The sequence below is a fragment of the Dipteris shenzhenensis genome, chromosome 2, assembly GCF_047967505.1.
Source record: "Dipteris shenzhenensis isolate YYH24624 ecotype China chromosome 2, Dip_SZ_1.0, whole genome shotgun sequence".
Lineage (NCBI taxonomy): Eukaryota > Viridiplantae > Streptophyta > Polypodiopsida > Gleicheniales > Dipteridaceae > Dipteris > Dipteris shenzhenensis.
The window spans coordinates 60295346-60309095 of NC_141597.1; the positions used below are offsets into that span (position 1 = coordinate 60295346).

The 13750-nt window shown below is 44.4% G+C and overlaps 1 protein-coding gene across 3 annotated transcripts in view; it reads left to right on the plus strand.

The window, feature by feature from the left end:
• Window positions 1-13750, plus strand: part of KAK (HECT ubiquitin protein ligase family protein KAK) — a 67981-nt gene that overhangs the window by 15562 nt on the left and 38669 nt on the right. For 2 of the 3 annotated variants that reach the window (XR_015542643.1, XM_087390028.1), the window contains exons 6-9: window positions 4605-4829; window positions 4912-5033; window positions 5133-6576; window positions 6657-6767. Coding sequence is in view for 2 of the 3 variants with exons in the window: in XM_087390028.1 (XP_087246154.1) it covers window positions 4605-4829; window positions 4912-5033; window positions 5133-6576; window positions 6657-6767 (1902 nt within the window). In the remaining variant the exon portion in view is untranslated. The remainder of the gene's footprint in view (window positions 1-4604; window positions 4830-4911; window positions 5034-5132; window positions 6577-6656; window positions 6768-13750) is intronic. The other variant, XM_087390038.1, reaches the window with a different exon arrangement.

Below are 13750 nucleotides of genomic sequence, written 5' to 3' on the forward strand. Positions count from 1 at the left end.
CTCACACAGAACTAGCTGAGCAACACCCTCTTCCATAGCAAGTGACAAGCCTCCACTCATAAGTGTAATGATATCCAGCTCCCTTACATCATCAACATCCGGTTTCTTCAGCAGTGAAGACAACTGACTCTCTTCCTCTGATGAGATGCTCTCTTCCTCTGATGAGATGTTCTCTTCCTCTGTCTCACTCAAAAAATCTATCTCTTCATCTGTGACTGTCTCCTCAAGTTCCTCTTCCACCAGTCTACAGCTCATCACATAATCCGGTACTCTCCTTGCATCAGCTGAACTTCCTTCTCCTCCATCCATAGCAACTCTCCTGTTATTTTGACCTCTGCTTCTCCCTGCAGTCTCCACCCAATTTAGGCTGAGTGTTTTCATCAGCTCCACAGCTTCATGCAATTCCTTTTTTAGGGAATCATCCCGTATAGGAATAGACACCGGCTCTCTCTCTACATATGCCTTAATCATTTCTGGCCTGCTGATCAGGGTTTTAGGCTCCTCTTGCATGCCAAGCTGCCTCAATCTCTTGACTTTCCATTCTTTCTCTTTGGCCACTTTGACTGCTTCCTCAAAACTATCAATATTCTTCAGCTCCACCTTCAGACGGAGGGTAGACTCCAGACCAACCACAAACCGGTCTCTCTTTATCATTTGCGGGGGTACTTCAGGAATTAAAGCCTCACACCATAGACTCCACAGTCTACCAAACTCTATCAGATACTGATCCACATCCTGACTATCCTTTTGCTGAATTTTGCACAACTCCTTCCATACTTCATTAGGGCTCCTGGATTGTGCAAACCGTGCAAGAAAAGCTGCTCTCACCACTGTATACTCCGGATTTTGTTGCTGAGGATGAGTAGTCCTGAAGGTAGCCATCTGAGTCTGCAACCATGCCTTTGCATCTCCCTGCAAACAATAATTCATGATCTGAAACAAAATCTGAGGGGTTGCCCTATCCTTCATAAGTGCTGTGAATTCCATCTTTTCCAAGAATCTCACTGCATTCTCATATGGCATCCCCCAAAACTCTGGAAAGTCCTCTGCCATCCTCACAATCTTTCAACTGTCACACACCCTGGCTTTCTCAACCACAACAAAACTCGAAGGCAACAAAACAAATACACTACTGAAGAAGCTCACTCTACATCTGAAGAGCATTTTTTTTCCTACGGGCAAGCACTTTCAAAGCTCTCTGCACTCTAGCTCGGAGTTGGATCACACGTAGCTGGACTTCTATACATCTGTCCTTCCTGTGACCACATTTTCCACACCACTCACACTGTATCACTCTCATGTGTGGATTTCTCCCCATTGCTTGCAACACATCTCAGAACACCTGCTCCTCCAATCTTGTAAACTGAAGTGAACTTCCTCCGTGGAGGCACCAAAACGTGGATGGACAAAAGTAGTAGAGCCTAACTCGCCTTCACAGCCACCCTCATCCACGTTCAAAACACCCGAACAATGCAATCACAAGGCAAAAGGCATTCATTCAACATCCTTTTCTCTACACACTTCGAGACACAACTCACACTCTGGTTACATTCTTCGGGAACCAGTCGACCTCAGAAAGAAACCCAGTGGAATACACAGCCCAACACAAACTCCTACTGATTGAGTTCAAGCTCACAAAGCATACAAAGACATAATGCATCCAATCCCACAACTCATTGGACAACCATCCACAAGTTCCTTATGGACTAAAGGAAATCTGACATGCACTACGCTCCCGTATCACAGCTCGCCACCCTTGGAGATCTTGATATTCTGCCTGGCAATGCCTCTCTGCCTTCAACCCACAACTAATGCAAGCCCATGCTCTCTTTACAACTCTCCTGGCACCTTCTTCATGCAATTCCATCAAGAAAAAGACGACCTCTTCCAAAATCCTACTAAGGTGTTCTTATAGTAGTCCTCTTCTTCTCTCAAAATTCAAAATCATGATCGAGGCTATGGCTTCTCTTGCTCTGACTGGTCCTTTTGCTTCTCAGAAACCCAAAGAGCTCATGCGTAGCTTCCTCCATTTAGAAACTTCATGGTACGCAATAGACACACTGGCTGAGTAACTCCCTGCCCATATACTTTGCATGCGCCATCACCTTGCCACCGATAGTTGGCTCCTCCATCAGCTCACGGTTCTCCACTTCAAACCCAAGCTTGTGTGCTCGTCCTCTCTCCCTCTAGCGTATCGTTCTCTTAGTTATGTGTGTTCCCCAGCCAAGTCCGGAAACTCCACGTCAATGCAATCGTCAACCTCTTAATCCACCAAGATACTCTGTCTTTCGTAGTTGAGACGCCCATCTACAACCAGCAACTCACGGTCTCCTTGCGCCATCCTTCCCATGTTCTCAGCCAGCCAAGAAGCTTATGTGCCCACCATCGTCTTCTTCCTTCCAGCAGCTTTCTCTATCAATCACGGTACTCCAGCGCCTTCTTCTGAGCTCGCAAAGTCCTCCTGCTTATACATGACCTCCGCTATCCTCCATGAATCACTAGACCTGCGTAGTCGTCAAGCTCCTTCGATTCCAAAAGCTCCCAGCCTGCGCTATCAACTACTCTTCCCGTAGGATCGACGAGCCATTGATGCTGCTCTTCTACACACAGAACACACAGAGCTCATGACCTCTCGTCGTTTTAGATTCCCTCAGCAAGAGCCACGGCCCCCTTAGCCAAAACACTTCCCGATCCATGCAGTTGCTATTCCCCCGCTTCCATTGTAGAGACCCCCCCTATCTCAGAAGCTCCCTGCTTCTCCTGTTCTCCAGCATGTATATTGGCGACGCTTCTCCTCCAGGAGTCTCCCACCTTGCAGTTGCGACTCCCTCCACACTACGAGCCCCCCTCTCCTTGTAGCCTGCTACTTGCAGTCGCCACCTCGCCATCTAGAACCTCCTCGCCTCGTCCTCACGTAGCCACCTGCATGGATACTTTTTTGATTATAACCACGTCAGCTTTTATTTTTTCACCACTCTCCCACTCTTTCCTTCAAATTATACCAAGGCAATTAGTGCCTATACTCAACCTTAGGCACTCCACCTTTGCACATATCCTGCTAACCAGCATGTAGTACTCAGTTCCCCACAGACTATCACACAACTATGAAGAGTACATGTCATCCCACAACAAAACCCCGTCACACTGCTCTGGATTGTCTGGTGATCCTACACTGCACTTCATTATCTCCCAGAAGTCCTTGTAGAAGCGTCTTCCATCTCAAGACAATATGTCATCAGTGTGGAGTCCATCATGAGGCTACCCAGAGCTCATTTCCACAACCAACTAGCTATATACATAGCTATGCACTCACCCATCAACATGCAACAAGTGAAAAATATTTTTTCATTTTTATCCACACAACGTGTTACATTATAGGGCTAAGTCCAAGGTTAGGGCTGCTTAAAAGTCCAAGGTATTTGTGAAGATAAGCATGATTATTAACAATTTGGATTCTAAACTCTTTCAGTTCATTAGCAAAGTCAAATAGTTTCTTTCCCTTTGGGTATTTTGAAAGCTATTGAAATTTTGACTTGGAATCTCTTATGGAAGCAGGCTTCCCATGCTATCATTATATATCTACAGAGTGTCGAGTGGCCGAGGGTGGGTAGAAACAAAAACAGGAATTATGGTTATAAAAGCCTGGAGAGATTTGGAAGAGTTGGAACAGTTAAGTGCAAGTGGTGGTTAGTAACGTTAACACAGCTGTGGATGAGGAGCAACTTCACTGGGTGTAGTATATGCAATCTCAAAAGATGCCCTTATGGGTGCACAAGGCAGGAAGTATCAATGGGAGTGTTGTGGTCTTAATCATAATTTAATCAGCTCTAAAGCAGTGCAAGTGGCTAGAGTAATACGGTACTTAAGACTCCAGGTTAGAGTGGCCTAGGAAGACTTGACTTCCAGCTCTAAATGTTGCCAACTAGGTAAGGTCAAGCTTCTTAATGCACAGCTCCTGTGTAGGGCCTATCAACATGGTGTTGTGGTGTAGTATGTTGAAGTTCCGTGGTGAAATCTCCATGAAGCTAGAATGGCTATATGCAGTTGCAGATTTGCCTAATGAGCTACGTCCAAAAATGAGAATTGGGGCATTCTATTCAAGTGGAAGAAGAATCAAAGCGGCCCCATTTAATGTGTAGAAGTTGAAGAAAGAGGAGGTTGCAAGACAAGAACTCTTGTATAAGAACTTTTTAAGAATATATACAGTCACCTTTTGTGTTCATGGTGCTACTTGTCAACAAAAAGGATGAAAGCCTTCACCCCAAAGAAAAGAGCCTTCTATTATAAAACTTGATAACACAATTGAGATCAGCAATCCTTGTGTCGACGTGTATGGGAATATCTTCTTAAACTTCCGCACTCCAATTTCAAAATAATAGTTCTTGAAGGGATACTTTGGTTTCCACTCCTTATCAAACATCTGGTTATATCGATTTGTCTTTGGAGTTTGGTTGCCTTATTCCTACTTGTATGGGAATGAACTTCTCTGATGTAAAAGCTTGACAATTTGTGTTTGAGTTGCAATTTAATGCTTCAACGAGTATTGGCCTGTCCACTTGTTTCTTGCAAGGTATACTCACAGTTTTTGTTTGTTGTATGTACAGCTGTATGAGATTGTTACTCTTGTCAATGAATTACTGCCTCCTATGCCACAATCTGCATTCCCTCCCAATGGTGTTATCTTATCCCGGAGTGCAACCAGAAGGCATGTTGGGAAAGCTGACGATGTTGGAAATGCTTTAGATGTGTCTACTCGAGAGAAACTGTTGCGGGATCAGCCTGATCTCTTGATCCAATTTGGGACTGATTTGTTTCCAGTCCTGGTGCAGGTATGGAAGGAGGCTTTAATTGCTTTGTTTGTGCATATCATGTGTCTAGTCATGTTTTGATTCTTTGATCCTCTCATAATAGGTATATGGGTCCAGTGTGAACCCCCCGGTTCGGCACAAGTGTCTTGCTGCAATTTGTAAGCTTGTTCATTTCAGCACGGCTGAGATGTTGCGCTCTCTATTCAAAGAATTGAACATATCAAGGTGCTTTTCTGAGATGTTTAGCTTTCAGTGGGTAGCTAGAGTCTAGTGTTGCTGATTATGAAGTAAGTCACTGACAGTTGCACTTTTCTTCTGTTTCAGCTTTTTGGCTGGAGTATTGGCTTTTAAAGATCCTTCTGTTCTTTTAACCGCTTTACAAATAGCAGAGATGTTAATGCAGAAACTTCCAGACGTGTTCACAAAGCTGTTTGTCAAAGAAGGAGTAGTTCATGCAATTGATAATCTTATTGCGTTTGATCAAGGAATCTCATCTCCACTTCAGGTTTCCTCTTCTGGAAGAATTGGTGATGGGTCAGGAAGTTCTCTAGCTGGAACGCCCTCTGTAAGGCCACGACGTGGGGCAAGACGGCGCTCTGGTGGCTCCAATAGTGAGATGGTCCCAGAAGATCTCAAGGCTTCGAGTTCTGCTCCTGTTGGCTCACCTCCACTGAGTGGTGGTGTAGATGCATCTTTACAGGCATCAAAAAGCGGGTTGCGTTCTCTTGCTATTGCAGCTGCCAAGCATTTCAAGGAGACCTACTTCCCTGCTGATTCGGGCATTGCAGATGCTGGAGTAACAGAGAGTCTCAGCAAGCTGAAAACACTTTGTTTAAAATTAAGCGGTGACAGTGTATCAGAAACTAAGGGCAAATGGAAAGGCAAGGGTAAAGCTGCTGGACCATCTTCAACAAGTGATGAAATAATGCAAATGGCAATATCTGAGATATTTACTGAACTTGGCAGGGGGGATGGCGTTTCCACTTTTGAGTTTGTGGGATCTGGAGTAGTTGGGTCGTTGCTGAATTATTTTTCAAGTGGAAAGCAATCTAGAGAGAATTTATCGGATACTAAGCTTCGACAACAAGCTTTGAACAGATTGAAGCAATTCATTGAGCTTGCACTCCCTCCTGGTGATCATGCAATTGAGCCACCTGTGGCTGTACTTGTACGGAAGCTTCAGAGTGCATTGGCATCTCTTGAACGTTTTCCTGTCATTCTGAGCCATGCTCCACGTTCAGGAAGTGGCAATGCAAGCATTGCTGCAGGGCTGAGTGCCCTAGCGCAGCCCTTCAAATTGCGGCTCTGTAGGGCTGCAGGGGAAAGAACTTTACGGGATTACTCCTCAAACATTGTTCTTATTGATCCTTTGGCAACTTTGTCCTCAATTGAAGAGTTCTTGTGGCCCCGAGTGCAGCGGTTAGATGTGTCACAGAAATCATCCAATACAACATCAGAAGGTGGCGGTGTGCCAGGCAATGCTCCTGCAACTTCCCCATCCACTATCCTTGAACGCAGGCCGTCAACAAGGTCTAGGTCGTCTGCTGCTGCAGCTGCAGAAGTACCCGCTGGGGCCAGCAAGGATTTTGATAGTGGTACCAATGCCAGCTCATCAAAAGGAAAAGGTAAAGTAGGAGCTCGAAGTCCAGCAGATGAGCACAGGGGCCCTGAAACAAGGAATGCTGCAGCAAGGAGGCGTGCTGCTGCCGCTAGTGCTCCAACTGCAAGACAGTCACAGGGAGACTCTGGAGCTCCTATTGGAAGCGAGGTACTTCTCATGCCTTTATTAAGGGATCAAATCAAGAATATTACCGAAGTTACTGATATTTTGTTGTATGCCTACTGCAGGATGAAGATGTTGAGGTTTCCCCGGTGGAACTGGATGAGGCTGTTGCCATGGATGAGGATGATCTTTCTGAGGAGGAAGAAGATGAAGAGGAGCATGAGGAGGTACGGTTGGTGAGTACAAGGACTCCCCGAGTACATTACTGTCTTGAATGTTGATGTTTTGTTACAGTTAAAGGACTACAAGGTAGACATCAGTGTGAACAAGCAAACTTGTTGACAATCAAAGTGAGCTTATGATGGTTTTCTGACCAATTGTACACTATCATGCTCTAATGAACCCTAATTGTGTCCAAGGACTATTGCCTGTGGTAGTTTTTGTAGATCACTATTTTCACGTGTAGGTTATGGTACATGTAATGGCTATTAGATAGACATCAAGTAGGCTATTAGATTTGGACTACTTTTTGATTAGCCTTCTCCTTTAGTGCTAGCCTTCGTCATGGCTGAGTTTGCCCTTCACCTCCGGAGTGCCGACAGAAACTCAGTACGAAGACTTTGTATAAATGGATGCTCAAGTATGTGTGGGTGTGTGGATTTGTATGTGTGAGAGCATACTTTTATACTATGGTCTACACCCACTGTTGGGCGCTGATGACGTCAGTGGGGATGTCATAGTAGCTAGTCCCTCCTATGCATGATGGAGTTTACGGTTTTCAATCTTATGAGTGACTATCGTGGGATTAAAACTGCACTATGTTGTATTTTTAGAGGATGAGTTTGGGAATGTTCCTAGATTCATCTAGGTATATATTAGATAGACATCAAGTAGGCTTAAGAGGCTTCAGATGGTACAAAACTTCCAAGAATAAATCAGAAAATTATGTTGGGAAAAGCATGTTTGCAAGTGAAGAAGTTAAGAAGAGTCTCAAAAAAAGCTTTGGGCAGAGGCTATATATATAGGAGACCTTAGCAGTCTTGACTAGGTCCACATGGTGTACACGCAAGTTTAATTATCCTAATAGATTGTTCTTTTTGAATCCGGCACATGCTGCTTACCTGTTGGCTTTTAAAAACTTCTGGATACAATCATCTAGAGGCCTCGCCATTAAATAGATCTTAGATTTACTTGTTCATTTTTGAAATCAATCGTAGGAGGAGAGAGAGGTTTGTGTTGGAGATGGGGGAAGAGGATAGAGAGTGGAGAGAGCTAGACTGAAGCAAAATGTTGAATTGATATTGTAAGAGTAAGAAAGTACAACACACACTTAGGGTTATGTAGCCTTAAAGCATAATAAACCCCTAACTAGCCCAAGAGGGGAAAACCACTAGCCTTAAAGCATAATATCAAATTTCACCTTGTGAAGTTTTCGTCCAAGTTGCGGCCTGTTGGTATTGCGATAATTCTTTCTATCTTAAATGGTGCGTTGCCCTACCAGCTAGATTTAGATTAAAATGAAATCGTTTAGACTTCACAAGCAGTTGTAGCTTGAATGAAGAGATTTGGACTACTTTTTGATTAGCCTTCTCCTTTAGTGCTAGCCTTCGTCATGGCTGAGTTTGCCCTTCACCTCCGGAGTGCCGACAGAAACTCAGTACGAAGACTTTGTATAAATGGATGCTCAAGTATGTGTGGGTGTGTGGATTTGTATGTGTGAGAGCATACTTTTATACTATGGTCTACACCCACTGTTGGGTGTTGATGACGTCAGTGGGGATGTCATAGTAGCTAGTCCTTGCTATGCATGATGGAGTTTATGGTTCTCAATCTTATGAGTGACTCTCGTGAGATTGAAACTGCACTATGTTGTGTTTCTAGAGGATGAGTTTGGGAATGTTCTTGGATTCATCTAGGTATATGCTTCTGCCGTATTAGCAGACATGCAAATTTCACCTTGTGAAGTTTTTGTCCAAGTTGCGGCCTGTTGGTATTGCGATAATTCTTTCTATCTTAAATGGTGCGTTGCCCTACTAGCTAGATTTAGATTTAGATGCTCGTTTGGGAGAGGCTAAAATGAAATCGTTTAGACTTCACAAGCAGTTGTAGCTTGAATGAAGAGATTTGGACTACTTTTTGATTAGCCTTCTCCTTTAGTGCTAGCCTTCGTCATGGCTGAGTTTGCCCTTCACCTCCGGAGTGCCGACAAAAACTCAATACGAAGACTTTGTATAAATGGATGCTCAAGTATGTGTGAGTGTGTGGATTTGTATGTGTGAGAGCATACTTTTATACTATGGTCTACACCCACTGTTGGGCGCTGATGACGTCAGTGGGGATGTCATAGTGGCTAGTCCCTGCTATGCATGATGGAGTTTATGGTTCTCAATCTTATGAGTGACTCTCGTGAGATTGAAACTGCACTATGTTGTGTTTCTAGAGGATGAGTTTGGGAATGTTCCTGGATTCATCTAGGTATATAATAATAGCCCTAATTAGCCCAAGAGGGGAAAACCCCTAGCCTTAAAGCATAATAATAGCCCTAATTAGCCCACGAGGAGAAAACCCCTAGTTGGGGATAAAGGTGTCTCTCGCTTTCACACGAACCCACTACTAACATCTTACATATATGATATCCCCTCTGTAGTGATAGTCTGAACATGCACGAGGTGATAGATCAGGCACCAAATGAAAGTAAGCCTAAAGCTTTGCGGAAAGCTTCAAACTTTTCTCTGGGTAGAGCCTCGGTGGAAAGATCTGCAACATTCTGATGTGTATGACAGTAGATTAAACAATCTCTCCTGCATGCAATCTCTCTCTAACATATTGATAGTATATCTCAATGTGTTTCGTGTGGGTGTGAAACATGGGATTCAATACCACTGCAATAGCACTCTGATTGTCAGCGAGAACAAGAGTAGATGGCTGCAAACCACCATGAAGATCTGCCTTGATTCTCCTAAGCCATACACATTCTACTGTAGTGCCCTGCACTCAGCTCCACATGATAAGTAGCCACAGTGGATTGTTTCTTGCTCAACCACAAAATGAATGAATTGCCAATAAAAACAAGGTGGCAAACCATAGCCACTATGGCCCTGCTTATTACGAAAGTAAGACTTGGTAACAAGGTGATTGCCGTCAAGAAAACTGGCTATATTGCTCCCCGGCATCTTATGCAGCTTTTTCTAGCTTAATAAACTTCTACATTTCTGTCACTATAATCTCCTCTGTGCTCAACAATCTTTGCTGCTTCTTTGAACTTATTTCCTTTCTTCTCATCTGCCATAATAATCCCCACTTGTTTCTGTACCTCAACCTTGCTCACCATCCCACTTCCAATTTGGCTGCAATGCTTTGCCTATCTTCCATTCTTGCTTGATGCATTTGCAATTTCGCATGTAGCCTGTGAAGTATAAAAACCCACCCTTGGTTGAACGCTTGCAAGTCAAATCCCAGCCACTATGCGTCAAGAAACCTCCCACTGAAGGATATGCTAGAACATGCAGCTGAGGTGTCCACTTAATGATCAGTACGCATTTCTCTATCCTCTGCTAGAAACCATAGTCACCCACAACCACTCAGAGGAAAGATAGTTGAGTCTTTTCAAGGCCGAATGCAAACTCGGCAATCACTTTTATGTTAGGACCACGATGCTTCCAAAAGCTACATATATAATGGATGAAGGTGGATGCTTATCCAGCCAATTCAAGCATAGTCCTTTTGCCAGAAGGGAGTTCCAGTAAAGAAATCAAAAGGGAGAAAATGTTGTTTCTCTCTTAATCTTTCTGCCATTGAGTAGGATCACTTGGGACTCATTAAGGTGTGTATACGAAAGCTGTCCGTCGACACAGGGGGGGGACTCGTTAAGGTGTGTATCACGAAGCTGTCTATGCACTACGTCAAGAAATTAACTCTGGTGACCCCATACGTGTTGGCGAAGTCTTGAGTATAGAGCACGAACATGTTTGAGACAACAAGGGTGAGAGGCGCGGGCCCTTTCATGAGATCTCCATTGACTCTGATGGCTTCTCGAATTAAGCCATATAACTAGTCTGAGCATTGCATAGAAGACATCACAATACAAATTACACATATGACTTCAAGAAAATCATAGGCTACGGTGGTATAAGCGTTTGTAGTGTCATGAAAAGACGACTTACAAAGAGCAGCTTAATCAAGCACACACTAGTATCAAGAGTAGCTCAATCGATCGAAAATAGATGCAAGAGGTTACCAAGATGGTGATGCAATGAGTTTTTGTAAAGGAGAAATGTGGAAGTTGTACCATGCAAAGCCCTGGATTTGAAACTGCAATCTATGAAACAAACTTTGGATCTTGTTGTTAGAATTATAGATATAATTCAGTAGTGACCAATGTAATATAATAAGCTAGTTAGGGGCACTTTTTCCTCTTTAAGAGGTTTTTTACCCTAACTGCAGTTAGTTCACTAACTATGGTTAGTGACTACTAAGGTTTTGTCACTAGGACAAAACCTTATCTCACTCATTGAGTTGTACTCTTCACACTCTTCTATTGCAACTCAGCTTTCAGCTTCCAAGCTTCCAGCTCTCACTCTCTCTTGCTCTCTCTCACTCACCATTCTCTCACATTTGGTATCAGAGCATTACATCCAGCTCCCTACGACTTCCCCGTTGAGCTCTAGCACCCAGCCTTGCTTCTCCTGTCGTTCCTGCTCCTGCATCAACAACCCGTCCGTACAACTCGAGCTGTCCGCACAGGTCCGTACGGTTCCGCTACTCTAGTACCTGCGAAGTTGCGCTGGTTCCGTACCTGTCGTACCGTATCGTTCGTACAGGTCGCAGAAGTCGTCAGTACATCGCGATCGTACAGTTCGTCGTCATACTGTACGGTTCGTTGTACAGTGCAGTACCTCGCGTACCGTACCTGCTCGCCGTACGTCGCATACGTTCACTTCACGATCTCTCTCTGTGAATCTTGTCTTCTTTCATGCTCTCTCCATTGGCTTCACATTCTCTCCCTGTGCATGTCGTCTGTAGAGGCCTCGAGTCGCAGATCTGTGTGCCAATGTCGTGCTCCCGCTTCACAGATCTGTTTTAGAAGTCGCAGAACTGTGTGTCGTCTGTGTGCCCGAGTCGTCTGCTGCCTGTGTGTCGTCGTCTTTGTGTCGTCATCGTGTGCGCCCTAGTCATCGTCTATCTGTCATCGTCGTGTGCGCCTGAGTCGTCTGCTGCCTGAGTCGTCTTCTATCCTAGAGTCACCAGGGAGGGAGGTCTCTACGTGGGAGACCGGGGAGGCCGTCGTAGACGGAAGCGGCCTACGTAGGTGGCCTGTGTAGACAGAGTGAAGGCCGAGCATCCAACGTAGCGTGTAACAGAACCCAAAGGCGCATAAACTGACTGTCTGCTTACTGCACTTGCACAACCAAGTGCCCAACCAGCCAAACACGGCCAAACAGCTACAAAAAAGCCAAAGACAGCCAAAGCTCTGGCACATCCGAACAAAAAAACCCTTCCAAAACAGGTCGCCACTATCTCTAGTCACCCTGGCCACTGCCCAACAGCATAAATCAGCCTTCCTTTGCCTGGAAACAATACCAAATGCAATAACCCGTCACAACCACTAGTCTAAAAACGGCAAAAGCAGGCAAAAACTAGCCTTCCTCTACCTAGAATCCACAGGAATCATGTCGTTTGAACTGGAAAATCCTAAATCCAGCAACGAATAGATGATTCAGCCCTGGTGCAGCCCAAGGCCGCTCCAAAACAGGTCGTCCCATCTAGAAAAGGCCTCGAAATCAGTACAGGAATCAATTTGCCTCACTTTCTGCAGCCTGCAAGCAACCCGGGAAGCAACAAGATGGATAGCCTCTTCTCTTGGAGCCAAGAAATCAAAGAAATAAGCGTGTAGAAGAATTTGCAGCACTTCCTGCTCAGCTTCCGGCAGTAGACACAGCCTCCAAACAAGTCGCCCTACCTCCAAGAAGTCACCAACAGCAGCACAAGACCAAAACTCAGCCAGAAAACAGGTCACCCAGCTCTAGACACACTCCTAGGAAAATTGTGATTCACTTTCTCTCTTTCTGGCCTGAATTTGGCCTCTTGCATGCCAAACAAGTGTCCTCTGCTGTTTTTGGAGTCCCATGCCAAAAATAGCAAATTTTAATTACATCACTCTTTTGCCCCTCTGTTGCACACATTGGTCCTAGGAGTTAATTGCCTAGTAATTGGCCTATACATTCACAATTTCCAAGGGTCCGCTAGGGATTTTAATTCCTCAAGTCCTACACACGTGGCCAGATTTCTGTGCCCCAGAGGCCCAAGGTAGTCACACGTAAATTACGGGAGTCGTAGATCAAAATTCCCATAAATACGCGTCCTCGTGACAAACCCCCTCCTTGAAAGAAGACAAACATCCATGATTGCCTGCAAACAAAAACAATAGAAAAAGAAAAAGAAAATAGCAAAAAACTAAAAGAACAGCCAAAAATGCCGCCAACAAATCAACCAAGTCTGAAAGGATAGCCAACCAACAGAGCAACCAAATCTGAAAGAATAGTCAACCATGCCACCAACTGATCAACCAAGTTTAAAAGGATAGCCAAGCAATAGACCAACCATGCCGCCAACAGATCAACCAGAGCCATGGATAACAAATACATATAGCATTGCACATCAGATGCATCATAACCAAGTGACTAGTACACCAATCATAGAGGCCCCGCGCGGCAAAAATACTGTCAGCAGCTAGCACCTCGGGTGAGACACACTGTAAGACCAAGCGACCTCTAGATACTCGAGCGTGTCTGTACAGAGAAGTGGAGATACTGACCTCCCCTTGAGCATCAGGCAATGCTCCAAACACATGTCACTCTGCTAAACCTGAAGAAGTGCCAACTAAAGTCTGTCAGTTCCTCCTTCTCTAACCACTTCGCATGCAATGATGAATAATTCAAAAATTTCACCAAGTAGCATCAAGTAACTTACCTTTTACTTTCCTTTCCTTATGTGCTAGAATCTGCTTGGGTATAAGAATTTCATCTAAAAACTTTCATATCTGGATGCATCTCTCAAGACAAATCCTCAAGCACATCACCCTAAGAAGGCTTGAGAAGACTCACATGGAAAGCATTGTGAATCCTCCAAAGATCAAGCAACTGTAACAAGAATGCTACATCATCAATTCTTTCAGTTACCTTAAAAGGCCCATAATACCTCATACTCAACTTAGAAAAAA